The sequence below is a fragment of the Scyliorhinus torazame genome, chromosome 3, assembly GCF_047496885.1.
Source record: "Scyliorhinus torazame isolate Kashiwa2021f chromosome 3, sScyTor2.1, whole genome shotgun sequence".
NCBI lineage: Eukaryota > Metazoa > Chordata > Chondrichthyes > Carcharhiniformes > Scyliorhinidae > Scyliorhinus > Scyliorhinus torazame.
The window spans coordinates 5,661,725-5,689,545 of NC_092709.1; the positions used below are offsets into that span (position 1 = coordinate 5,661,725).

At 47.8% G+C, this 27,821-nt stretch overlaps 1 protein-coding gene across 1 annotated transcript in view; it reads right to left on the bottom strand.

The window, feature by feature from the left end:
- LOC140408226 (broad substrate specificity ATP-binding cassette transporter ABCG2-like) overlaps positions 1-27,821 on the bottom strand; it is a 119,176-nt gene that overhangs the window by 3,678 nt on the left and 87,677 nt on the right. Inside the window, exons 11-15 of the mRNA XM_072495159.1 lie at positions 25,402-25,484; positions 20,617-20,706; positions 18,736-18,860; positions 15,714-15,868; positions 1,207-1,296 (exon numbers count right to left, since the gene is read on the bottom strand). Of these exons, the coding sequence (XP_072351260.1) occupies positions 1,207-1,296; positions 15,714-15,868; positions 18,736-18,860; positions 20,617-20,706; positions 25,402-25,484 (543 nt within the window). The remainder of the gene's footprint in view (positions 1-1,206; positions 1,297-15,713; positions 15,869-18,735; positions 18,861-20,616; positions 20,707-25,401; positions 25,485-27,821) is intronic.

Sequence of the window (27,821 nt, forward strand, 5' to 3'; positions counted from 1 at the left end):
GCTGGGAGCTCCCTTGAATTTACAGTTACGCAATATAGTTATTAATTTAACACAGCCAGACTAGATAACAATGGTAGATTCCCTTACACAAAGCATTTTATTGAACCAGCTGATTGTATTTGTTTGGCATCAGCCAGCCAAACAATTTCAAGATTTATTAATGTTGCAATTTGCCATGTGAACATTTAGCTTTCTGATCTACCAAGTGTCGTATCAATGACTGTGAGCATTTAAGAGTTAGCCCCAGTGCTGTGAGGCATGAGATAAATGTGGACCAGACCAGGTACGGATGGCGGATTTATTTCCCTGAAAGGCAAAGAAGAGTCTTTGCAATAATGGTTTGATGGTTATCGTTCAACAAACTTTTAATCCCAGACCTATTAATGGAAATTAAAATTGAAATTCCATCAGTTGCCTGGGCCCCTGGATTAATAATAATAATCTTTATTGTCACAAGTAGGCTTACATTAACACTGCATGCAATGAAGTTACTGTGAAAAGTCCCTAGTCGCCACATTCCGGCACCTGTTTGGGTACACGGAGGGAGAATTCAGAAGGTCCAGTCACCTAACAAGCACGTCTTTCGGGATTTGTGGGAGGAAACCGGAGCGCCTGGAGAAAACACACGGGCAGAACATGCAGACTCCGCACAGACAGTGACCCAAGCCTGGAATCGAACCTGGGTCCCTGGCGCTGTGAAGGAACAGTGCCAACCACTGTGCCACCTTACTAGTCCAGTGACTATACCACTGCTGCCCCCTTCCCCCAAATTTACCAATGTCTCTCCTACAATTCTCTGATATTTTACATCCTACTCTTGTACCTACACCCTCGCTACCACCTTTGTCTCAGCCTTAATATCGCCCTTAACAACTGCAGCTCGATCTGAATACTGGGAAGACCCTATTCTCTCAAAACTATTTTCAGTCTGCTTTATCCATTGGTCCTTTGTTGCTCCAACTCCTTCTTCTGTCTCCTTTCACCCCCACAGTGAACTTGTGTTTGTCTTTAGTATTGTATCTGTACAGTGCTCTCCGCCCCTCTCTTTAACCCGGTCACTGCCCTGATAGCTCCATGTGGCTCGGTGACAAGATTGTGTTTGATAGTCGTTTCTGTCTCAACACTTGGGATATTTTACAAAGTTTTGAGGTGTAATCCGCACATGTAACTGGTTGTTTATAATTATGAAAGTTCCTCGACACTTACAGTGATGCCATAACGAGTGATACTGAGGTACTGCAACCAACCCAACCACTTAACGATGCCTGGTAAATGCACCAACAGTCCAGAATAGGCCTAAGGGTAATTACACACACTGTTAGACATTTTCATACATACATAACAGTTCTTGCATATAAATCATTCAATTTGGTCCAAGATACCCCGGACCAGGCACGAGGAGCCGAATCGTCTACCCTTGTTCCTACATCCGTCTTATAAATGGCTGTTTCTCTTGTCCCTGAGACACGAGAGTTTTTGTCCCACTTCAGGACAAAAATCAAGCTTGACACTCCACTGAGGGAATGCTGCTCTGTTGGAGGGGCAGTGCTGAGGGAGTACTACACTGCAAGGAGGTGCAGTCTTTCAGCCAAGACAGTAAATTGAGGCCCTGTCTACCCTCTTGGGTGGGTGTAAAAGATTCCATGACACAATTTCAAAGAAGAGCAGGAGGGTCCTATCGCTAGAAACAAAGGACACAATCTCAGACTAAAGGGGCGATCCTTTAAAACTGAGATGAGGAATTTCTTCAGCCAGAGGGTGGTGAATCTGTGGAACTCTTTGCTGCAGAAGGCTGTGGAGGCCAATTCACTGTGTGTCTTTAAGACAGAGATAGATAGGTTCTTGATTAATAAGGGGATCGGGATCAGGGGTTATGGGGAGAAGGCAGGAGAATGGGGATGAGAAAATATCAGCCATGATTGAATGGCAGAGCAGACTCGATGGGCCGAGTGGCCTAATTCTGCTCCTGTGTCTTGTGCCTTTTGTCCTGGCATTATTTATCAACATCACTAAAACAGATTGTCACCGTCACGTTGCTGTGTGGAATCCTGCTGAGGACAAATTGGTGTCCGCGTTTGCTCAATACAACGGTGTCTACAGTTGAGACATATTCCATTGTCTGTAAGGAGCAGAGGGATAGCCAATCATCGCAAAAGGCACTCCAGAAAAAAAATCCTATTGATCACATATTTTAACTCGTGTCTGTTATTTTGCCCATAATTGATTATTTTAGTTTGAAACAGCGTTAAAAGTAATTTTATATTGAATGTATTAGACAGTGCGTGAGCAAAGGCACGTCCCTATTAGCCTCTCGAAATTACAGTAACCTAAAGTCCCTTCATAGTGAGAGTGAAACCACTAAGAAATGTCCCTTGGGGCAATGGACCAGGGCACCGGCTCAGGAAGGTGGCCTGGACCTTCCACAGGGCGGCACTGGGGTTTTTCACTCAGTTTGCCCAAAATCAGCGTGATCAGCATAAGAAAAATCTTAATTCATGTAAATTACTGTCGATGCAACTTGAATTTCTGCAAACCCCTGTGCCAGTTTTTTAAAAATTGCACGCCAAGACAGCCCTGCCCACAAAAGCCAGGACTCCCGAGCCCCAGGCTAATTCTCTGGTGGAATTTAAAGTTCAATAAATCTGTAAATAAAAGCTAGTCTCAGGAATGTTGACCATGAACCCACCACTGATTGTTGTAAAAACCCATCTGGTGCAGACTCGATGGGCCGAATGGCCGCCTTTTGCACTGTAAATTCTATGGTGCACTAGTGTCCTTTAGGGAAAGAAATCCTCACTCTGATTAGTCAACATGTGACCCCAGACCCGCAGCAATATGGTCGCCTCTGCAATGGCCGAGCAAATCACCTCAGTCACCAAACCGCCACATAGCCTCAAAAAGGCAATGAGATGGACAGACTACCTGGCATCAACCTAGGTACCACCAGAAATGACACCAGCCAAGTCTAAGCACCATTGGGGGCCTCCAGGGCTGATCAGCTCTGACTTCATTACAACCTTGAGTTGAACTTAAAAGGTGAGGTGGGATTAACTGCCCTTCACATCATGGCAGTATTTGACAAGGAGCCCTCGCAAAACTGGAGTCAATGGGAATCTGTGGGAATGCTCTCCGCTGGTTGGAGTCATACCTGGCACAAAGGAAGATGGTTGTGGTGGTTGGAGGTCAATCATCTCAGTCCCAGGACATCACTGCAGGAGTTCCTCAGGGTAGTGTCCTCGGCCCAACCATCTTCAGCTGCTTCATCAATGACCTTCCTTCCATCATAAGGTCAGAAGTGGGGATGTTTGCGAATGACTGCACAATGTTCAGCACCATTTGCGACTCCGCAGATAATGAAGCAGTCCCTGTCCAAATGCAGCAAGACCTGGACAATATCCAGGCTCGGGGCTGACAAATGGCAAGTTACATTCGTGCCACACAAATGCCAGGCAATGACCATCTCCAACAAGAGAGAATCTAACCATCGCCCCATGACATTCAATGGCATTACCATCACTGAATCCCCCACTATCAACATACCATTGACTAAAACGGAACTGGACTAGCCATATAAATACTGACTACAAGAGCAGGTCAGAAGCTGGGAATTCTGTGGCAAGTAACTCACCTCATGACCCCCCAAAGCCTGTCCACCATCTACAATTTGGAGATGCCGGCGTTGGACTGGGGTGAGCACAGTACGAAGTCTTACAACACCAGGTTAAAGTCCAACAGGTTTGTTTCGATGTCACTAGCTTTCGGAGCGCTGCTCCTTCCTCAGGTGAATGTATCTGAGGAAGGAGCAACGCTCCGAAAGCTAGTGACATTGAAACAAACCTGTTGGACTTTAACCATCTACAAGGCACACGTCAGGAGTGTGATGAAATGCGACTTCCGGGTGCGGCGATGACAGGCTGAGTCGCACGTTTCGGCAGCTCCCGGTGAAACGGACTTTTGGGCTCTTGATAGGAGCCCCAACGGCAATTTTGACGGCTAAAAACACTGTGCTGTAAACCAGAAGGGAATCCCCCCTGGATACGGATGAAAAAAGGAGGAGAAAGTGGCCGGATTGCAGTGGATCCTTTAGAACAGCGGCAAGGAAGGCAAGCAAAAACCAAGATGGCGTCGGAAGGTGGCAGTTTAACATGGGGCCCTGAACAACAAGAGTTCTTGAAATGCTGTGTGGAAGAGCTCAAAAAGGAAATGAAGAAAGAGCTGTTGGCCCCGATACTACAGGCGATCGAAGGGCTAAAGGAGGAACATAAGACCCAGGAGCGGGAGCTTCGGGTCGTGAAGGCAAAGGCAGCCGAGAATGAGGACGACATACAGGGCCTGGTGGTGAAGACGGAGACGCATGAGGCACATCAGAAACGATGTGTGGAAAGGCTGGAGGCGCTGGAGAACAATGCAAGGAGGAACAACCTGAGGATTCTTGGTCTTCCTGAAGGTGCGGAGGGAGCGGACGTCGGGGCATATGTGAGCACGATGCTGCACTCGTTAATGGGAGCGGAGGCCCCGGCGGGTCCGTTGGAGGTGGAGGGAGCATACCGAGTGATGGCGCGAGGACCGAGAGCAGGAAAAATTCCCAGAGCCATAGTGGTGAGATTCCTCCGTTTTAAGGATAGAGAAATGGTCCTTAGATGGGCAAAGAAAACTCGGAGCAGTAAATGGGAGAACGCGGTGATCCGCGTTTATCAAGACTGGAGTGCGGAGGTGGCGAGAAGGAGGGCGAGCTTTAATCGGGCCAAGGCGGTGCTTCGTAAAAAGAAGATAAAATTTGGAATGCTGCAACCGGCAAGACTGTGGGTCACATATCGAGGGAGGCACCACTACTTTGAGACGGCGGATGAAGCGTGGACTTTTATTGTGGAAGAAAAACTGGAATGAGCGGGTTATTAAAAAGAACGTTTGAACAAAGTGGTGGGGCGAATGTGGGGGGCGAAGAGGGGGTTGAAAAGGGGGGAAAGAGGAGTTTTATGTACTAATCCTGCGATGTGGTAACTTTTCTCTCTTCCACAGGTGGTGATGGGGGGAGGAGGGGAGGTGGAGGAGATGGGGCGTTGGCCATTGGGGGCGGGGCCAAGGGAGAAGCGCGGGCTTGGTTCCCGCGCTATGATAATCATGACGGGAATAGAGAAGCAGGAAGGAGGGGGCGTCGCACGGTGCGAGCCGAGGTCACGGGGGGAAGCCGAGGTCGGCCAGAGTTTGCTGACTTCTGGGAGCAACATGGGGGGAGTAATTACGCCAGCGGGGGATCTAGCGGGGGGGGGGGTGGGAGGGGGGAATTACTGGGTTGCTGCTGCTGGGGAGAGGGGGGAGCTGGTATGGAGGGGATGGGCGGGGGGGGCACCGCCTGGGGGAGATACAGCTGCGTGGGAACCGGGTGAGGAGCTGGAAAAAGGGGGTGGCTAATCGACAAGGGGGGCGGTAGGAAGCCCCCCAACCCGGCTGATCACGTGGAACGTGAGAGGGCTGAACGGGCCGATAAAGAGGGCACGGGTACTCGCACACCTTAAGAAACTTAAGGCAGATGTGGTTATGTTACAGGAAACGCACCTGAAACTGATAGACCAGGTTAGGCTACGCAAAGGATGGGTGGGGCAGGTGTTCCATTCGGGGCTAGATGCGAAAAACAGGGGGGTGGCTATATTAGTGGGGAAGCGGGTAATGTTCGAGGCAAAGACTATAGTGGCGGATAACGGGGGCAGATACGTGATGGTGAGTGGCAAACTACAGGGGGAGACGGTGGTTTTGGTAAACGTATATGCCCCGAACTGGGATGATGCCAATTTTATGAGGCGGATGCTAGGACGCATTCCGGACCTAGAGATGGGAAAGCTGATAATGGGGGGAGATTTTAATACGGTGTTGGAACCAGGGCTGGATAGGTCGAAGTCCAGGACTGGAAGGAGGCCGGCAGCAGCCAAGGTACTTAAAGATTTTATGGAGCAGATGGGAGGTGTAGACCCGTGGAGATTTAGCAGACCTAGGAGTAAGGAGTTCTCGTTTTTCTCCTATGTCCATAAAGTCTACTCGCGAATAGACTTTTTTGTGCTGGGAAGGGCGTTGATCCCGAAGGTGAGGGGAACGGAGTATACGGCTATAGCCATTTCGGATCACGCTCTACACTGGGTAGACTTGGAGATAGGGGAGGAAACAGGAGGGCGCCCATCCTGGAGAATGGACATGGGACTAATGGCAGATGAGGGGGTGTGTCTAAGGGTGAGGGGGTGCATTGAAAAGTACTTGGAACTCAATGATAATGGGGAGGTCCAGGTGGGAGTGGTCTGGGAGGCGCTGAAGGCGGTGGTTAGAGGGGAGCTGATATCAATAAGGGCACATAAAGGGAAGCAGGAGAGTAAGGAACGGGAGCGGTTGCTGCAAGAACTTTTGAGGGTGGACAGACAATATGCGGAAGCACCGGAGGAGGGACTGTACAGGGAAAGGCAAAGGCTACATGTAGAATTTGACTTGCTGACTACGGGCACTGCAGAGGCACAATGGAGGAAGGCACAGGGTGTACAGTACGAATATGGGGAGAAGGCGAGCAGGTTGCTGGCACACCAATTGAGGAAAAGGGGAGCAGCGAGGGAAATAGGGGGAGTGAGGGATGAGGAAGGAGAGATGGAGCGGGGAGCGGAGAGAGTGAATGGAGTGTTCAAGACATTTTATAAAAAATTATATGAAGCTCAACCCCCGGATGGGAGGGAGAGAATGATGGGCTTCTTGGATCGGCTGGAATTTCCCACGGTGGAAGAGCAGGAAAGGGTGGGACTGGGAGCACAGATCGAGGTAGAAGAAGTGGTGAAAGGAATTAGGAGCATGCAGGCGGGAAAGGCCCCGGGACCGGATGGATTCCCAGTCGAATTCTATAGAAAATATGTGGACTTGCTCGCCCCGGTATTGATGAGGACCTTTAATGAGGCAAAGGAAAGGGGACAACTGCCCCCGACTATGTCTGAAGCAACGATATCGCTTCTCTTAAAGAAGGAAAAGGACCCGCTACAATGCGGGTCCTATAGACCTATTTCCCTCCTAAATGTAGATGCCAAGATCCTGGCCAAGGTAATGGCAATGAGAATAGAGGAATGTGTCCCGGGAGTGGTCCACGAGGACCAAACTGGGTTTGTGAAGGGGAGACAGCTGAACACGAATATACGGAGGCTGTTAGGGGTAATGATGATGGCCCCACCAGAGGGAGAAACGGAGATAGTAGTGGCGATGGATGCCGAGAAAGCATTTGATAGAGTGGAGTGGGATTATTTGTGGGAGGTGTTGAGGAGATTTGGTTTTGGAGAGGGGTATGTTAGATGGGTGCAGCTGTTGTATAGGGCCCCGATGGCGAGCGTGGTCACGAATGGACGGGGATCTGCATATTTTCGGCTCCATAGAGGGACAAGGCAGGGATGCCCTCTGTCCCCATTATTGTTTGCACTGGCGATTGAGCCCCTGGCGATAGCGTTGAGGGGTTCCAAGAAGTGGAGGGGAGTACTTAGAGGAGGAGAAGAACACCGGGTATCTTTGTATGCGGACGATTTGCTACTATACGTGGCAGACCCGGCGGAGGGGATGCCAGAAATAATGCGGATACTTGGGGAGTTTGGGGAGTTTTCAGGGTATAAATTGAACATGGGGAAAAGTGAGTTGTTTGTGGTGCATCCAGGGGAGCAGAGTAGAGAAATAGAGGACCTACCATTGAGGAAGGTAACAAGGGACTTTCGTTACCTGGGGATCCAGATAGCCAAGAATTGGGGCACATTGCATAGGTTAAATTTAACGCGGTTGGTGGAACAAATGGAGGAGGATTTCAAGAGATGGGATATGTATCCCTGTCACTGGCAGGGAGGGTGCAGGCGGTTAAGATGGTGGTCCTCCCGAGATTCCTCTTTGTGTTTCAGTGCCTCCCGGTGGTGATCACGAAGGCTTTTTTTAAAAGGATTGAAAAGAGCATCATGGGTTTTGTGTGGGCCGGGAAGACCCCGAGAGTGAGGAAGGGATTCTTACAGCGTAGCAGGGTTAGGGGGGGGCTGGCACTACCGAGCCTAAGTGAGTATTATTGGGCCGCTAATATTTCAATGGTGAGTAAGTGGATGGGAGAGGAGGAGGGAGTGGCGTGGAAGAGATTAGAGAGGGCGTCCTGTAGGGGGACTAGCCTACAGGCTATGGTGACAGCCCCATTGCCGTTCTCACCGAGGAACTACACCACAAGCCCGGTGGTGGTGGCTAAACTGAAGATTTGGGGACAGTAGAGACGGCATAGGGGAAAGACTGGAGCCTTAGGGGGGGTCCCCGATAAGAAACAACCATAGGTTTGCCCCGGGGGGAATGGATGGGAGATATGGAATGTGGCAAAGAGCAGGAATAACACAACTGAAAGATCTGTTTGTGGATGGGAAATTCGCGAGTCTGGGAGCGCTGACCGAGAAATATGGGTTGCCCCAAGGGAATGCATTCAGGTATATGCAACTGAGGGCTTTTGCGAGGCAACAGGTGAGGGAATTCCCGCAGCTCCCGACACAAGAGGTGCAGGACAGAGTGATCTCAAAGACATGGGTGGGGGATGGTAAGGTGTCAGATATATATAGGGAAATGAGGGACGAAGGGGAGACTATGGTAGATGAACTAAAAGGGAAATGGGAAGAAGAGCTGGGGGAGGAGATCGAGGAGGGGCTGTGGGCAGATGCCCTAAGCAGGGTAAACTCGTCGTCCTCGTGTGCCAGGCTAAGCCTGATTCAGTTTAAGGTATTACACAGGGCGCATATGACTGGAGCACGGCTCAGTAAATTTTTTGGGGTGGAGGATAGGTGTGCGAGGTGCTCGAGAAGCCCAGCGAATCATACCCATATGTTTTGGTCATGCCCGGCACTACAGGGGTTTTGGATGGGGGTGACAAAGGTGCTTTCAAAAGTAGTGGGGGTCCGGGTCGAACCAAGCTGGGGGTTGGCTATATTTGGGGTTGCACAAGAGCCGGGAGTGCAGGAGGCGAGAGAGGCCGATGTTTTGGCCTTTGCGTCCCTAGTAGCCCGGCGCAGGATATTGTTAATGTGGAAAGAAGCCAAGCCCCCGGGGGTGGAGACCTGGATAAATGACATGGCAGGGTTTATAAAGCTAGAGCGGATTAAGTTCGTTCTAAGGGGGTCGGCTCAAGGGTTCACCAGGCGGTGGCAACCGTTCGTCGAATACCTCGCAGAAAGATAGATGGAATGGAAAAAAGAAGGCTCAAAATTCTGGCACCCCCTCCCTACACCACATAGACTGTAGCAGTTCAAGGCGGCAGCTCATCGCCACCTTCTCAAGGGCAATTAGAGATGGATAGGAAATGCTGGCTTATGCACCCTCAATGGTGTTTGCTTATTTGTACTTATTTCCAGGGATTTGGAGATTCCGGAAACGCTTCAGCAGTGGGAGCTTTGAAATTATATTCAAAATTTTTTTTAAATTTACTAAGAACTGACTACAGTACCTCAAAGTAACCAGCAGATGGATCTGTGATAAATTATTTTCACTTGTACGAATCAAACTGCACCAATCTTAAACTTTAAGGAATATTTTGTAAGACTTATTTTAAATTTTTGGAAAATATTTTTAAATCTTGAGTTTTAGCAAAAACCTCAAGGGGAGAAATGAACTTTGGAACACTATTTACCTGCGGTTCACTGGTTTCCAAAGCAGCAATGCTGCCCTCCTGATCCAACAGTGAGAGACTGAGCTACAAAACTGATCCTGCAGTAACAGCCGGGAGTGTGATGGGACAGTCTGGACATGCTCAGACAACAGTGAATAAAACCAGTTCACCATCTGACAACAACCTAATCTTGGATAATAACCAGGCTGTCTCACAGTGCTGGAAAACCAATTGTAAAGAACAAAATAACAACAAATAGAGACACCCAAGAGTGAACGCACCCTGCGGAGACCAGGTGAATTTTGTTGCACTTTCTGGAAGTGTCACTTTGAAATGTTTTGCAATGTACAGGATGGTGGAGGAGTTTTGTCAAGCAGTGACTTAGGAAGCCGAGGCGACACAGTGGTTAGCAATGCTGCCTCACCGCGCCAGGGACCCAGGTTCGATTACAGCCTTGGGTGACTGTGGAGTTTGCCAGTTTCTCCGCATGGGCTTCCTCCGGGTGCTCCGGTTCCCCCCCCCCCCCCCATGTTCCAGGGACGTGCAGGTTGGCTGGATTGGACATGCTAAATTGCCCCTTAGTGTCCGAAGGTGCGCAGGTTGGGTTACTGGGATAGGGTGGGGGAGTGGGCCTGGGTAGGTGCACGCTCAGAGGCTTGGTGCAGACCCGATGGGCTGAATGGCCTCCTTCTGCACTGGAGGGATTTGATGGTTCTAAAGCTGCTGACATAGGACAAGCAGTCAGGACGTGAACAGGACACCGGAGCCAGAGGAAGCTGAAAATGATGAAAATGGAAAGGGTGAGAACTATGAAGTTGGGATGCTGGAGCAGGGACCAATATAGGTCAATGGATGATGTGTGAAAATTGGGCGTCTCCTAAGAAATGGTATAATCCAACACTTGTGCTGGCAAAAACAGGCCAGGTTAGAATTTGAATCCTGTAGTCCCAGATTTTCAATCAGTTTCCTCACAGTACACTGCATAACCACTTACTTACCTTGCAGGTCAGCTGTTCGGGAGAGAGAGGGAGCCAGGACCTTGGAAACAGCGCGGGAGTTTCAAAAAGCGCGGGAGCTGCGAGGCAGAGGGGACAGTTTAAGAGGGCGCGCTGTGGGTGAGGTAAGTACTGCATAACCACTTACTTACCTTGCAGGTCAGCTGTTCGGGAGAGAGAGGGAGCCAGGACCTTGGAAACAGCGCGGGAGTTTCAAAAAGCGCGGGAGCTGCGAGGCAGAGGGGACAGTTTAAGAGGGCGCGCTGTGGGTGAGGTAAGTACTGCATAACCACTTACTTACCTTGCAGGTCAGCTGTTCGGGAGAGAGAGGGAGCCAGGACCTTGGAAACAGCGCGGGAGTTTCAAAAAGCGCGGGAGCTGCGAGGCAGAGGGGACAGTTTAAGAGGGCGCGCTGTGGGTGAGGTAAGTACTGCATAACCACTTACTTACCTTGCAGGTCAGCTGTTCGGGAGAGAGAGGGAGCCAGGACCTTGGAAACAGCGCGGGAGTTTCAAAAAGCGCGGGAGCTGCGAGGCAGAGGGGACAGTTTAAGAGGGCGCGCTGTGGGTGAGGTAAGTACTGCATAACCACTTACTTACCTTGCAGGTCAGCTGTTCGGGAGAGAGATCAGTTTTGGGAGCAGGCCTATTGGCTGACTGTAAATCAGGAAGGATACAAAGGGTGTGGCTGAAGTGCCTATAGAAACGGAGTGCTGAAGGCAAACAGAGTGTATCTGAGTTTGGGTAAGGCTGACTTCGGGTAAGAGGGGAGTGACAAAAAAAAAAAAAAAAAAAAAAATCAAGTTAATTAAGTAAAGTAATTAACTAGTTAAGGGAATTTGGTGCTCACCTGAAGGAGGTGCAGAGAAGCAGACCTGTGAGGGAGTCTCTGGAGCAACTACATCACAGCCAGCAGGTAAGTGTTTGGCTTGTAACTGGCAAGTGATTTCTCTCTCTTTGACTTTCTCCTAGCTGTGTAGTGTAGTTCAAATTTAACTTCAGGTTTAAGTCATGGCAGGAGAGCTCAGACCCGTGTCATGCTCCTCTTGTGAGATGTGGCAAGTCAGGGACCCTTCTGGTGTCCCTGACTCCTTCATCTGCAAGAAGTGTGTCCAACTGCAGCTCCTGTTAGACCGCTTGACGGCTCTGGAGCTGCGGATGGACTCACTTTGGAGCATCCGCGATGCTGAGGAAGTTGTGGAAAGCACATTCAGTGAGTTGGTCACACCGCAGATTAAAATTACTGAGGCAGATAGGGAAAGGGTGACCAACAGACAGAGGAAGAGTAGGAAGGCAGTGCAGGGATCCCCTGCGGTCATCTCCCTCCAAAACAGATTTACCGTTTTGGAAACTGTTGGGGGAGATGGCTCACCAGGGGAAGGTGGCAGCAGCCAGGTTCATGGCACCGTGGCTGGCTCTGCTGCACAGAAGGGCGGGAAAAAGAGTGGCAGAGCTATAGTGATAGGGGATTCAATCGTAAGGGGAATAGACAGGCGTTTCTGCGGACGCAAACGAGAATCCAGGTTGGTATGTTGCCTCCCTGGTGCAAGGGTCAAGGATGTCTCGGAGCGGCTGCAGGGCATTCTGGAGGGGGAGGGTGAACAGCCAGCTGTCGTGGTGCATATAGGCACCAACGATATAGGTAAAAAACGGGATGAGGTCCTACAAGCTGAATTTAGGGAGTTAGGAGTTAAACTAAAAAGTAGGACCTCAAAGGTAGTAATCTCAGGATTGCTACCAGTGCCACGTGATAGTCAGAGTAGGAATGACAGGATAGCTAGGATGAATACGTGGCTTGAGAGATGGTGCAAGAGGGAGGGTTTCAAATTCCTGGGACATTGGGAACGATTCTGGGGGAGGTGGGACCTGTACAAATCGGACGGTCTGCATCTGGGTGGGACCGGAACCAATGTTCTCGGGGGGGTGTTTGCTAGTGCAGTTGGGGAGGGTTTAAACTAATGTGCCAGGGGGATGGGAACCGATGTAGGAAGTCAGTGGGGACAGAAACAAAAGGCAGGAAGGGAGAGTGTGTAAAGCATGACCAGAGAAAACAGGGCAGAGAGCAAGGAAGGTCTACATTAAACTGCATTTATTTCAATGCAAGGGGCCTGACGGGCAAAGCGGATGAACTCAGGGCATGGACGGGCACATGGGACTGGGATATTATAGCTATGACTGAAACATGGCTAAGGGAGGGGCAGGACTGGCAGCTCAATGTTCCGGGCTACAGATGCTATAGAAAGGATAGAACAGGAGGTAAGAGAGGAGGGGGAGTGGCGTTTTTGATTAGGGAGAACATCACGGCAGTACTTAGAGGGGATATATCCGAGGGTTCGCCCACTGAGTCTATATGGGTGGAACTGAAAAATAAGAAGGGAGAGATCACCTTGGTAGGACTGTACTACAGGCCCCCAAATAGTCAGCGGGAAATTGAGGAGCAAATATGTAAGGAGATTACAGATAGCTGCAAGAATAATAGGGTGGTAGTAGTAGGGGACTTTAACTTTCCCAACATTGACTGGGACAGTCATAGCATTAGGGGCTTGGATGGAGGGAAATTTGTTGAGTGTATTCAGGAGGAATTTCTCATTCAGTATGTGGATGGACCGACTAGAGAGGGGGCAAAACTTGACCTCGTCTTGGGAAATAAGGAAGGGCAAGTGATAGAAGTGCTAGTGAGGGATCACTTTGGGACAAGTGACCATAATTCCATTAGTTTTAAGATAGCTATGGAGAATGATAGGTCTGGCCCAAGAGTTAAAATTCTTAATTGGGGCAAGGCCAATTTTGATGGTATCAGACAGGAACTTGCAGAGGTAGATTGGGGGAGACTATTGGCAGACAAAGGGACGGCTGGTAAATGGGAGGCTTTTAAAAATGTGTTAACCAGGGTGCAGGGTAAGCACATTCCCTTTAGAGTGAAGGGCAAGGCTGGTAGAAGTAGGGAACCCTGGATGACTCGAGATATTGAGACTCTGGTCAAAAAGAAGAAGGAGGCATATGACGTACATAAGCAACTGGGATCAAGTAGATCCCTTGAAGAGTATAGAGATTGTCGAAATAGAGTTAAGAGGGAAATCAGGAGGGCAAAAAGGGGACATGAAATTGCTTTGGCAAATAATGCAAGGGAGAATCCAAAGAGATTCTACAGATACATAAAGGGGAAAAGAGTAACTAGGGACAGAGTAGGGCCTCTTAAGGATCAACAAGGGCATTTATGTGCGGAGCCACAAGAGTTGGGTGAGATCCTGAATGAATATTTCTCATCGGTATTCACGGTGGAGAAAGGCATGGATGTTAGGAAACTAAGGGAAATAAATAGTGATGTCTTGAGAAGTGTGCATATTACAGAGGAGGAGGTGCTGGAAGTCTTAAAGCGCATCAAGGTAGATAAATCCCCGGGACCTGATGAAATGTATCCCAGGATGTTGTGGGAGGCTAGGGAGGAAATTGCGGGTCCCCTAACCGAGATATTTGAATCATCGGCAGCCACAGGTGAGGTGCCTGAAGATTGGAGAGTGGCGAATGTTGTGCCCTTGTTTAAGAAGGGCAGCAGGGAAAAGCCTGGGAACTACAGACCGGTGAGCCTAACGTCTGTAGTAGGTAAGTTGCTAGAAGGTATTCTGAGAGACAGGATCTACAAGCATTTAGAGAGGCAAGGACTGATTCGGGGCAGTCAGCATGGCTTTGTGCGTGGTAAATCATGTCTCACAAATTTGATTGAGTTTTTTGAGGGAGTGACCAAGAAGGTAGATGAGGGTAGTGCAGTAGACGTTGTCTACATGGACTTTAGCAAAGCCTTTGACAAGGTACCGCATGGTAGGTTGTTGCAGAAGGTTAAAGCTCACGGGATCCAGGGTGAGGTTGCCAATTGGATTCAAAATTGGCTGGACGACAGAAGGCAGAGGGTGGTTGTAGAGGGTTGTTTTTCAAACTGGAGGCCTGTGACCAGTGGTGTGCCTCAGGGATCGGTGCTGGGTCCACTGTTATTTGTGATTTATATTAATGATTTGGATGAGAATTTAGGAGGCATGGTTAGTAAGTTTGCAGATGACACCAAGATTGGTGGCACAGTGGATAGTGAAGAAGGTTATCTAGGATTGCAACGGGATCTTGATCAATTAGGCCAGTGGGCCGACGAATGGCAGATGGAGTTTAATTTAGATAAATGTGAGGTGATGCATTTTGGCAGATCGAATCAGGCCAGGACCTACTCAGTTAATGGTATGGCGTTGGGGAGAGTTATAGAACAAAGAGATCTAGGAGTACAGGTTCATAGCTCCTTGAAGGTGGAGTCGCAGGTGGACAGGGTGGTGAAGAAGGCATTCGGCATGCTTGGTTTCATTGGTCAGAACATTGAATATAGGAGTTGGGACGTCTTGTTGAAGTTGTACAAGACATTGGTACGGCCACACTTGGAATACTGTGTGCAGTTCTGGTCACCCTATTATAGAAAGGATATTATTAAACTAGAAAGAGTGCAGAAAAGATTTACTAGGATGTTGCCGGGACTTGATGGTTTGAGTTATAAGGAGAGGCTGGATAGACTGGGACTTTTTTCCCTGGAGCGTAGGAGGCTTAGGGGTGATCTTATAGAGGTCTATAAAATAATGAGGGGCATAGATAAGGTAGATAGTCAACATCTTTTCCCAAAGGTAGGGGAGTCTAAAACTAGAGGGCATAGGTTTAAGGTGAGAGGGGAGAGATTCAGAGGGGCCCAGAGGGGCAATTTCTTCACTCAGAGGGTAGTGAGTGTCTGGAATGGGCTGCCAGAGGTAGTAGTAGAAGCGGGTACAATTGTGTCTTTCAAAAAGCATTTAGATGGTTACATGGGTAAGATGGGTATAGAGGGTTATGGGCCAAGTGCGGGCAACTGGGACTAGCTTAATGGTAAAAAACTGGGCGGCATGGACTGGTTGGGCCGAAGGGCCTGTTTCCATGCTGTAAACTTCTATGATTCTATGATTCTAGGGTATGGGATTACCCAACATCCAAAATCCCAATCTTTCCGGTAAATGTTTGCCCTTTTTAATTCTGTCCAAATTACCTGGATTGCTTCTTTGAAGAAACAATAGGTGGTCGCGATATACTTACAGTCATCAAGATAAAAATGAGGGACAGGACGATATTTCCAACAGTTACTGCATTCCCTCCAGCAGCAACAGCCAAGGCCAGGGCTGAAGACGTGTAGGAGACCATCACTAAGGTAAGAAATGATATAGAAATCGCAGGTACTGTCCGTTTCAAACCTAAATTTAAAAAAAGCAGAATGGTAAACTCAAACTCCGCAATCTCTCGCAGCCCAACAATTGTTAAATACCATGTCCTCCTGGAGGATATTTAATCTCAGTGAAATATTGAGGAATGAATTTTGCACCTGAAATGGTGCATCCGCAGTTTAGTAATGCATGGTCTTACTCAGGAAGCGGCTACTTGAGGTTTTCACCCACGTCGGAGTTGTTCTAAAGATTTGTTGCCTGGTAGGGGTGTGTCATACCATCTGAATTCGCCAACATGGCAGTCATGGACACAGATTGTTTGAGTAACCAGTCATGTTAGTGACGCCAGTGTGGATTCTCCAGTTGCTTTGCCCAGAGGCTACCAGAACACAATCAGGAATTTGGGGGGAAAAATCAGTTGGAAGATCTGTCAGAGGGTCAGTACTGAGGGAGTGCCGCACTGTCCAGAGGGTCAATGCTGAGGGAGTGCTGCACTGTCAGAGGGTCTGTACTGAGGGAGTGCTGCACTATCAGAGGGTCAGTACTGAGGGAGTGCTGCACTGTCAGAGGGTCAGTACTGAGGGAGTGCTGCACTGTTGAGAGGGTCAGTACTGAGGGAGTGCTGCACTGTCAGAGGGTCAGTACTGGGGGAGTGCCGCACTGCCAGAGGGTCAGTACTGAGGGAGTGCTGCACTGTCAGAGGGTCAGTACTGGGGGAGTGCCGCACTGCCAGAGGGTCAGTACTGAGGGAGTGCTGCACTGTCAGAGGGTCTGTACTGAGGGAGTGCTGCACTGTCAGAGGGTCAGTACTGGGGGAGTGCCGCACTGCCAGAGGGTCAGTACTGAGGGAGTGCTGCACTGTCAGAGGGTCTGTACTGAGGGAGTGCTGCACTATCAGAGGGTCAGTACTGAGGGAGTGCCGCACTGTCAGAGGGTCAGTACTGAGGGAGTGCTGCATGTCAGAGGGTCAGTACTGAGGGAGTGCCGCACTGTCAGAGGGTCAGTACTGAGGGAGTGCTGCATGTCAGAGGGTCAGTACTGAGGGAGTGCTGCATGTCAGAGGGTCTGTACTGAGGGAGTGCTGCACTGTCAGAGGGTCAGTACTGAGGGAGTGCTGCACTGTCAGGGTCAGTACTGAGGCAGTGTCGCACTGTCCAGAGGGCCAATACTGGGGGAGTGCTGAACTATCAGAGGGTCACTACTGAGGGAGTTGTAGCCACCTAAAATGGCTGATTCCCTATTAATTTGGCCAAAACCCGATTTTAAAATGGCTAACCGAAAAGGCTGATGGGAAAAGCAGCCAACAGGACACAAACGGACAGCTGCAGGCAGAATAGCGTATTCGGCTCTGGGGAAGTCGGCCCAGATCGATACACAAGACCATTAACAGCCCATCCACCCAGACATCTGCAGTTTAATCGGCTATCCCCGGGAACAATTGCAACATATTAGCAATTGAATACCGGGCCAGACCTGTCGGCGCCTGCAGTGGCCGAAACAAAGACAGGTGAACGACCACCCCCGATCGGGGAATCGCCTCGTTATTGGACATATCGAACCCAGTGATCGGGAACAAGTCCAATCACTTGGGACTCAGGGTCAAGGGCCGCCCCGAGAGGCGGGAAGCCCCTGGGCCCTATAAAGTGAGGGGCCAAGTTCAGATCTCTCTCTCCCTTCTTCACCTGCTCGAGACCTCCGCAAGAACCTTCAGCAAAGAACCGTAAGTTTGAGTCCAGCGATCGCTACCCGATAAAGACTCCTAGCCATCGACCCGTATCAGCCTTTTGAATCCCGCGGGCCAGATCCAATTCGATAAGCCATTAGTTTCCCTGACCTGGTGGGCCCTTCCTAAAGTTAAGTATTGGCCAGTAGTGGTAGATTTCGATATAGACAGTAGGATTATTGTGTAAACATTAATTGTTGTATATGATAAATGACCGTTGATTTCAATCTTACTAAGCGGTGTGCTGACTTATTGATCATAACTTGAGCTTGAACCACGTGGCGGTATCAGAAAGATACCTGGCGACTCGTGAGCAAAGGTGACATAATCAGAGCTAATAAACTAAGGCTAAAAAGAGCAACAGAGTGCTGCACTGTCAGAGATTCAGTACTGAGGGAGTGTCACACTGTCAGAGGGTCAGTGGGTCAGTACTGAGGGAGTGCTGCACTGTCAGAGATTCAGTACTGAGGGAGTGCTGCACTGTCAGAGATTCAGTACTGAGGGAGTGCTGCACTGTCAGAGATTCAGTACTGAGGGAGTGTCACACTGTCAGAGGGTCAGTGGGTCAGTACTGAGGGAGTGCTGCACTGTCAGAGGAACTTTGCTGAGGGAGTGCTTTGTAGTAGAGGTGGGTGTTGAGGACAAAATCATTTATATCAGGATGAATTTCTTCGCTTGCTTCGGAGATTCTTAAAAATTGAAATCAATATTGTTATGCATCTTCTGTTCCTCCAAAAAGTAAATTAAAAAATATTTAGCTCACAATGTTTCCCTTTTATTGATGGGAGATCTGATAGATTTGTACAAGATTCTGACAGCTAGACTATGTAAAGTTGCCCCCATTAACTGATGATACAAAGGACTAAAAATCACTGACTAATGTTTGGGAGGATGTGAGGAAGAGCATTTTTAAACATCGAGCGGCGTGGATTTGGAGATCACTGCCTCCGACGGGGTCAGGGTGCAATATGACTGACTGGACTGTTGTGCAGAGAGCACAGACTCATTCGGTGCTGTTAGGACCCCATAACCTTTCTCATCTTTCATCACAGTGCCTGACCTGCAGGAAGATGAACTATCTGACGCGTTTTACGTGCGTTTCCTGTCATCTGCCACGGTTGAAATAAGGAACTGCATTAAGAGGAGACACAAGAAGGTGTTGTTCTTCACTCACCAACAAGGAAGTATGTTGTACTATTGTAAATAACACTTGGCATCGTCCTTAGAGGCATTAAATCGAATAATAACTTTGAAATGAAGTATGCTGGTAACGAATAATACCCACTGATATATTCATGGCTATTGAGAAAGGGAAAAAAGTGAACATTAATTCAAGGGTGAAATAATTTGTGGAATAAAGTTTCCCCTTCAGGTGCAATTGTGAAATTACATTTAAAATTGTGCAGCTATTATGCAGAAGTTTACTGACGGAAATGAGCAGAGATTGAATCACAATAATTCTATCGTAAAAACAAAGTTTTAATAAATGACACATAGGTTGTAACTATGCAGAATCTCTTCAAATGTGATCGCAATGCTTGATGTCTGGTGTAAAACGATAGGTTCAATAACATTTTTGTAATTAAACAACTATAACTTGCATTTATAAAACACCTTATCATAGCAAACATGCCCCAAGATTCTTCACTGAAGCATGCTTATCCTTCCAGCTCCCGATTTGGACAAGGGTTATTATAGCACAATCCCTCACTTTACACCATTCATACCAAACATTAACCCTCCAAAATATGATGTGGAGATGTCGGCGTTGGACTGGAGTGGGCACAGTAAGAAGTTTTATAACACTCACCTGATGAAGGAGCGATGCTCCGAAAGCTAGTGATTCCAAATTAACCTGTTGGACTTTAACCTGGTGTTGTAAGACTCCTTACTGTGCCCTCCAAAATAAGCATTGATTTTAACAGAATATTAAAGCACAGGGTAAACATCCATTACTGTTGATGCACAAACTAAGACGGTAATTGTAAATTAATTTTAAAAGTGCTGCACAGACGGTTATATTTTCCATAATCCCTTGCAACTTTTGTCTCATGAAATTTAAAACGTCAAGCGGAGCAGACTCAACATGCCGAATGGCCTAATTCTGATCCTATATCTTATGGTCTTGTACTATTTTTCTTTTCACCTGTGAGTAAGTTTTGAAACAATTGGAGTAATCTAATTATTTGTCTCTTCGATTCAATAAACAGTTTGAACTGTTACAGCTCAGTAAAGTTTGACAGAGAATTAATTTATTATGTTCTCCTCCGAGCAGAGAAGATTCGGGGAGATTTCATCGTGGTGTTCAAAACAATGAAGAGGTTTGATGGGGTAAGTAATGTTTACAGTGACAGGCGGGCTGGTAACCAGAGGTCAATGGTAACCGAGTTGCTGTAATCTGGAAGGTGCTGCCTGAAAGGGCGGTGGGAGCAGATTCAATCGGAACTTTCAGAAGGGAACTGGATAAATGCTTGGGAAAAAAGAAATTGCAGATGGGGGGCAGAGCAGGGCGGTGGACCTGATTGGACAGCGCTCTCTCAAAGAGCTGACAGCGGTCTCCTTCAGCGCTGCAGGACTCCACTTTCCAAACCCTTTGGGCAAAGGTTAGCGACCGAGGTCTCCCCTTCTGATCCTTACTCTGTAATGTTTTAATCCAAAAAGTACCTGTGGTGTTTTTTGTGTTGCTAAATTCAGGATGGTTGGCGTAGTGTTCACAAAGACCATAAATTGCCTTTAAATTGAACAAAGCTATAAATTTATTAACACTACTTAATTGGATTCGACACTTACTCCTACATAATACACCGTTGATAATTAACATATAATCTACACTTATCTGCTACTAATCTCTAGACTATTACATTAACTATGGTCTGCTCTCACTCACACTGTCTTTCCTTCAATCTGTTCTCTAGCTTTCTCCTCAACCTCTCACCCACAAGGCTTAGCATCGATGCCTTATATAGTTGGACACCTAGCTCCCTCTAGTGGTTGATTTAGACATTACATTAACCCTTACAGTTCTTTACATTTATGATAATGTCACAGTACTTACATGAAAATCTTCTTTTCTGAGACCAAAAGTTCAATGCTGGAGATACTGCTGTACATCTGACAATTAACAATATAAAACAAAAGCCCAGTCCTGTGAAGGAAGGAAAATAAAGTCATTTTCTTTTTTAACATTCACCAAAGAACAGCATCACACTGTAATCTACCTGATCCCTTTGCGTGGGAACCTGGCCTGTTAAACAGACTCCACTCAGTCCTAATTTCACTTGTATACTTTACTCATTGATTCAGCCTGAGTGCGTGTTGCAAAGCATCAACCCAGGTGGTTAAATATTTATGTCAGAGCATCAAATATCAGCAACTTAAGATTGGAACTTTGAGTTCAAATTCTGCTTTCTACACAATCCAGAAATTGGGTGGAAAAGACTCTGAAAACGGGTGATTTTCAGCTCCAGTCACAATTTCCTGCAGTCGGCTTTTGCAAAATCACAAGCAGTACGTCTTCTACAAGCCAACATTGTTCCTTGGTCTTTTCTTTGCACTGAAATGTTTCATGATAATTTTGAGAATCTGCTTGCAGTTTTATTAATGCAGCTGGCTCATCAGTCATAGACTCATAGAATCTCTACAGTGCAGCAAGAGGCCATTCGGCCCATCGAGCCTGCACCGACCCTAGGAAAGAGCACCCTACTTAAGCCTCTGCCTCCACCCTATCCCAGTAACCCCACCTAACCTTTTGGACACTAAGGGGCAATTGATCGTGGCCAATCCACCTAACCTGCGCATCTTTGGACTGTAGGAGGAAACCGGAGCACCCGGAGGAAACCCACACAGACACGGGGGGGAACGTGCAGACTCCGCACTGACAGTGACCCGGGGCCAGGATCAAACCCAGGTCCTCAGTGCCGTGAGGCAACAGTGCTAACCACTGTGCCACCGTGCCGCCCAGTGAACCAAATGAAGAGTGTTCACTCCTCCACCTGTGAATAATCAGTTTTAAATCGGTGAAAGGGATTCAAAAAAATGCTATGCAGAATATATTGCACTAAATTCTCTGCCTCGCACCACCAGTAGCGGAGTTACCGAAGAGGCGGGGAATCCTGCGGCCATGAAGAAAAGGGGATCGGCCAATTTCCGATGTTCTTGGCCCCCAGCTGGTTTCTGGATTGAGGTTCATGCCCCACGCCAGCGGGAGGATGGAAATGGCTCATCAAGACCCATTTGCACCTACTTAACAGGCCAGGCACCATATTCTTCAAACACAGTTAAGTGTTGTCGATTTCGATCTGACCACTTCAATATCACACAGCTGTGAAGGGAGGTGATTGGAAAGCACTGAATTCTGTTTGTAGTGGTCCAGGAGCTGCCAATCAAAGCTTGATGTTTAGAAACATTGCAATTATAAAATGCCTTTGGACTCTTCTTAATCCTGTTTGCCAAAGACGTTCATGACCCCTTTTAGCCCTCCTGACTCCTTGCTACTTTCTTTATATTCTGTAGGGGCTTCTCATCTTTATCCAACAGTATCTTAAAACTTACTGAGTTATGGTCACTGTCCCCGAACTGCTCCCCTACTGAAACTTCGACCACCTGGCCAGGCTCATTTCCCAATACCAGGTCCTGTCCGGCCATATCCCTATTGAATTATTTACATATTTTTCAAGAGACCCTCCTGGATGTTCCTTGCAAATTCTGCCCGATCCAAGCCCCTAGCACTAAGTGAATCCCAGTCAATATCAGGGAACTTAAAATCACCCACCACAAAAACCCTGTTACTTTTACACCTTTCCAAAATCTGTCTACATATCTGTTCCTCTATCTCCTGCTGGGTGCTGGGAAGTTTATAGAAAACCTCCAACATTGTGACTACAACCTTCCTATTCCTGATCTCTACCCATATAGCCTCGCTGCCCTCTGAGGTGTGCTCCCGCAGTACAGCTGTGATATTCTCCCTAACCAGTAGCGCAACTCTCCCACTCCTCTTTACATACCCCTCTATCCCACCTGAAACATCTAAATCCTGGAACGTTTAGCTGCCAATCTTGTCCCTCCCTCAACCAAGTCTCTGTAATGGCAACAACATCATAGTTCCAAGTACTAATCCAAGCTCTAAGTTCATCTGCCTTACCTGTTATACTTCTCGCATTGAAAGAAATGCACTTCACACCACCAGACCCGCTGTGTTCAGCAACTTCTCCCTGTCTGCTCTTCCTCTGAGTCTTATTGGCCCTGTTCTCTAGTTCCCCCTCAGTTATTTCACCTGCTGACCTACTGCACTGGTTCCCACCCCCCTGCCACACCAGTTTAAACCCTCCCGAATGATGGCAACAAACCTCCCGGCCAGGATATTGGTGCCCCTCCAGTTTAGGTGCAACCCTTCCTTCTTGTACAAGTCCCAAATGTCCTGGAAGAGATCCCAACGATCTAGATATTTGAAACCCTCCCTCCTACACCAGCTGTTTAGCCACATGTTTAGCTGCACTACCTTCCTATTTCTAGCCTCACAGGCATGTGGTACAGGGAGTAACCCCAGGATTACAACCCTAGAGGTCCTGTTTTTAACTTACTACCTAACTCCCTGAACTCCTGCTGCAGGACGTTGTCACTTTTCCTGCCTATGTCATTATTAATAATGATAATCTTTATTGTCACAAGTAGGCTTACGTTATCACTGCAATGAAGTTACTGTGAAAATCCCCTAGTCGCCACACTCTGGCGCCTGTTCGGTACACAGAGGGACAATTCAGAATGTCCAATTCACCTAACAAGCACATCTTTGGACTGTGGAAGGAAACCGGAGCACTCGGAGGAAAACCACTCAGCCATGGGGAGAACGTGCAAACTCTACACAGTCACTTGAGGCCGGAATTGAACCCGGGATCCTGGTGCTGTGAGGCAGCAGAGCTAACCACTGTGTCACCTTCACCCTCCCCTTTCAGAGTGCCCTGTGCCCATTCAGAGACATCCTTGAACCTGGCACCAGGGAGGCAACATACCATCCTGGAGTGTCTTTCGAGTCCACAGAAGCACCTATCTGTGCCCCTGACTATAGAGTCCCCTATAATTACTGCTCTTCTGCACTTTGTCCCTCCCTGCTGAGCAACTGAGCCAGCCGTGGTGCCACTGCTCTGGCTATTGCTGTTGCTTTCTCCTGATAGGTCACCCCCTCCCCAACAGTACCCAAAACGATATACCTGTTAGAGAGGGGGACAGCCACAGGCGATTCCTGCACCGACTGCCTGCCCTTTCTAGCGGTCACCCATCTGTCTGCCTGCATCTTGAGTGTGGACACTTCTCTAAAACTCCTGTCTATGATGCTTTCTGCCACCTGCATGCCCCTAAGTGCATTCATCTGCTGCTCCAATTGATCCCTGCTGCCTGTGAGGAGCTGCAATTGGGTACATTTCCTGCAGATGTAGTTGTTCAGAAAGCAGGAAGTGTCAAAGATCTCCCACACCTCAGAGGTGAAGTACTTTATCCTGCTGACTGACATTTCTAGCACTAATTAATTTAAAATAGACACTTATTAAATTAAGCTACAATTGGGGCGGCACAATGGTGCAGTGGTTAGCACTGCTGCCTTACAGCGCCAAGGACCCCGGTTCGATCCCAGCCCCGGATCGCTGTCTGTGTGGAGTTTGCATATTCTTCCCGTGTCTGCGTGGGTCTCACCCCCACAACCCAAAGATGTGCAGGTTAGGTGGATTGGCCACGCTAAATTGGAAAAAGACAATTGGGTACTCTAAATTTATAAAAAATATATAGAAATAAACAAATTAAGCTACAATTAACTATTTGGTCCCAAATAGAAACATAGAAGGTAGGAGCAGGAGGAGGCCCTTCGGCCTTGGAGCCTGCTCTGCCTATTAAATGCTAAATACACTACTCTCCGCCCTCCAGTTTAGTTACCCCCTCTACTTAGTTAATTAATTGGTTTAAATTCGTTTTTCAATTTTTTTTTCCAAATTTAGTGCAGATTCCCTACCAACCAATCGGATCACAGCTTTACTGTAATGTCACTTTTTTATTTTTTTTCACCGCTCCGATGCTCCATCCACCGAGACTGACCCCCAGAGACTCCGGTTTCCTCCCACAGTCCAAAGATATGTAGGATCGCTGATCAATGTGTGGCTGTGTGTGTCTAGTTGGAGTGTTCTTTCGCAAAGTTATTACAGACTCAATGGGCCAAATGGCCTCCTATTGCACTGTAGGGATCCAGATTCTGATATAAATACTGCGGCTACAAGAGTAGGTCAGAGGATAGGAATCCTGCAGTGAGTAACTCACGTCCTGACCCCCAAAGCCTGTCTACCATCTACAGGGCACAAGTCAGGAGTGCGATGGAATACTCTCCACTTGCCTGGATGAGCGCAGCTCCAACAACACTCAAGAAGCTCGACACCATCCAGGACAAAGCAGCCCCGCTTGATTGCTGCTCCTTCCACAAACATTCACTCCCTCCACCACTGACACACAGTGGCAGCCGTGTCCTTAACAGCACTCTGGGTGTACCTACACCACATTAACTGTAGAGGTTCAAGAAGGCAACTCAGGGATGGGCAATAAATGCTGGCCTCGCCAGCAATACCTACATCCTGTAAAAATTAATTTATGAAATACAGGTTTAAGGAACAGAATAACCTTCTCCTGTAGCCATGTCACACACCATCTTGATTTGGATCCTTATCATTGGATCAAAATCCTGGAGCTGGAGGCTGTGGTGTGACATCTATCCACTGGTATTCCGCTCCTCCATTCGCTAGCCTCTCTTTTTAATTTTTTATATGCCCATTGACAATCGAGTTCTCAATGGTTGAATCATACTGACCTGTTGTGAATCCCAACCCGATTGGTTTTCATACGGAAAAACACACACCCCAAAATCACGCACAGCACCATCCCAATTGACACCTAAAGCCAAACACAAGGATCAGTTCATGTCAATCTTTCAGGATAGTCTAAATAATCAATAACAATCCCCAAATCTATATCCGATCGTTATTTGCAATCCCTCTGTCCAATGAGATGTTATACTGAGGCCCAGTATTCCCTCCTAGATGGATGTAACAGATCCCATGGCCACTATTTGAAGAAGAACAGGGGGTTTCCCCGAGTTCCCACCAACCAACCCAGATTAAAAACAGATTTACTTGGTGATTATTCTTGTGTGGGATCGAAATGTGCACCAATTGACTGAGTCCTCAACCGTTCCTCATACAGCTTTTGAAGGGTAGTCACGCGTTGGAGTTTAGAAGGATGAGAAGGGATCTTATTGAAGATCTTATTGCAGGATACTGCGAGGCCTGGATGGAGTGGATATGGAGAGGATGTTTCCACTTGTAGGAAAAACTAGAACCAGAGGCCACAGCCTCAGACTAAAGGGACGATCCTTTAAAACAGAGATGAGGAATTTCTTCAGACAGAGGGTGGTGAATCTGTGGAACTCTTTGCCGCAGAAGGCTGTGGAGGCAAAATCACTGAGTGTCTTTTAAGACAGAGACAGTGTCTTGATTAATAAGGGGATCAGGGGTTATGGGGAGAAGGCAGGAGAATGGGGATGAGAAAGTATCAGCCATGATTGAATGGCGGAGCAGACTCGATGGGCCGAGTGGCCTAATTCTGCTCCTATGTCTTATGGTCCTATGGGACATGCTGAAGTCATGAAAGGTGCTGTAAAAATGCAAGTCTTTGTTTAAATGTGGTGTGCACTGCTCGCCCTTCATTCCAAAGTCCTATGCCACCAATATGCTTTCAGTGTTAATTCTTTCCATATCTGGTGATGCAAACCCATGGGTTCACCAGGACCACGGCATGATTATTCTGATGCCGGAGTACCATTAAGAGCTGTAACTAATCTCCTTGCAGTTGCATACTCGAGTCACTTCTGACCCTGTGGAGCAGTAGAACCCTCACTGGGTTCCCACTATGTGTGTGTGTGTGCGTGAGTGAGTGGGTGAGTGAGTGTGTGGGTGTGTGTGTGAGGGAGCGAACAAATTAACTAACTCGTTGAAATTAGCAGTCAAGTTGAATAGTAACTTGCTAATTATTTGTAACTATGTAAAGCGTATTAACTTTTACCATTCACCACAAATCAGGAACTGGAATTTGACCTGACCTAATAAATTCTTGCACTAAACTAATGCTGAAGAATCCTTTGAAAACAGCTTGATTGACGTCTCATTATGCAGCCTGTTTCACACCCCAGATTCTCTCCGTGACATCGGCAACTTTCAGTTGCTGAGGTATTAGATCCTGCTCAAAGTTCTCTAAAACTCTCCACCTCCCCACATCCAGTCCTCTTTTCACCACCCTTCTTTCCAAAGTGTTGTTTAAATCTTACCTCTTTAATCGAGCGTTTGGTCACCTGTCCTAATGTCTCCTTATGCGTCTTTGTGTCAAATTCTGTCTGATTATGCCTCTGTAGTATGTTGGGATATTTAACTATGTTAAAGGGCACTACAAAGGCAGCTAAATAATTCCTTGGGGCCAGGCAGAATCCCTTCGGAAAGTGCTCTATTTAATATAAATGGATCTTGATGTCCCCAGTATGGGTGATACACCTTCGGTCCGTCCGCAAGCAGAACCCAGACCTTCCTGTCGCTGCCATTTTAACTCCCCGTCCTGCTCTCTTGTCCACATGTTGTCCACGGGAGGGTTTAAACTAGTATGGCAGGGGGGTGGGCACGGGAGCAATAGGTCAGAAGGTGAGAGCATTGAGGGAGAACTAGGGAATAGGGACAGTGTGGCTCTGAGGCAGAGCAGACGGGGAGAAGTTGCTGAACACAGCGGGTCTGGTGGCCTGAAGTGCATATGTTTTAATGCAAGGAGCATTACGGGTAAGGCAGATGAGCTTAGAGCTTGGATTACTACTTGGAACTATGATGTTGTTGCCATTACAGAGACCTGGTTGAGGGAAGGGCAGGATTGGCAGCTAAACGTTCCAGGATTTAGATGTTTCAGGCGGGATAGAGGGGGATGTAAAAGGGGAGGCGGAGTTGCGCTACTTGTTCGGGAGAATATCACAGCTATACTGCGAGAGGACACCTCAGAGGGCAGTGAGGCTATATGGGTAGAGATCAGGAATAAGAAGGGTGCAGTCACAATGTTGGGGGTATACTACAGGCCTCCCAACAGCCAGTGGGAGATAGAGGAGCAGATAGGTAGACAGATTTTGGAAAAGAGTAAAAACAACAGGGTTGTGGTGATGGGAGACTTCAACTTCCCCAATATTGACTGGGACTCACTTAG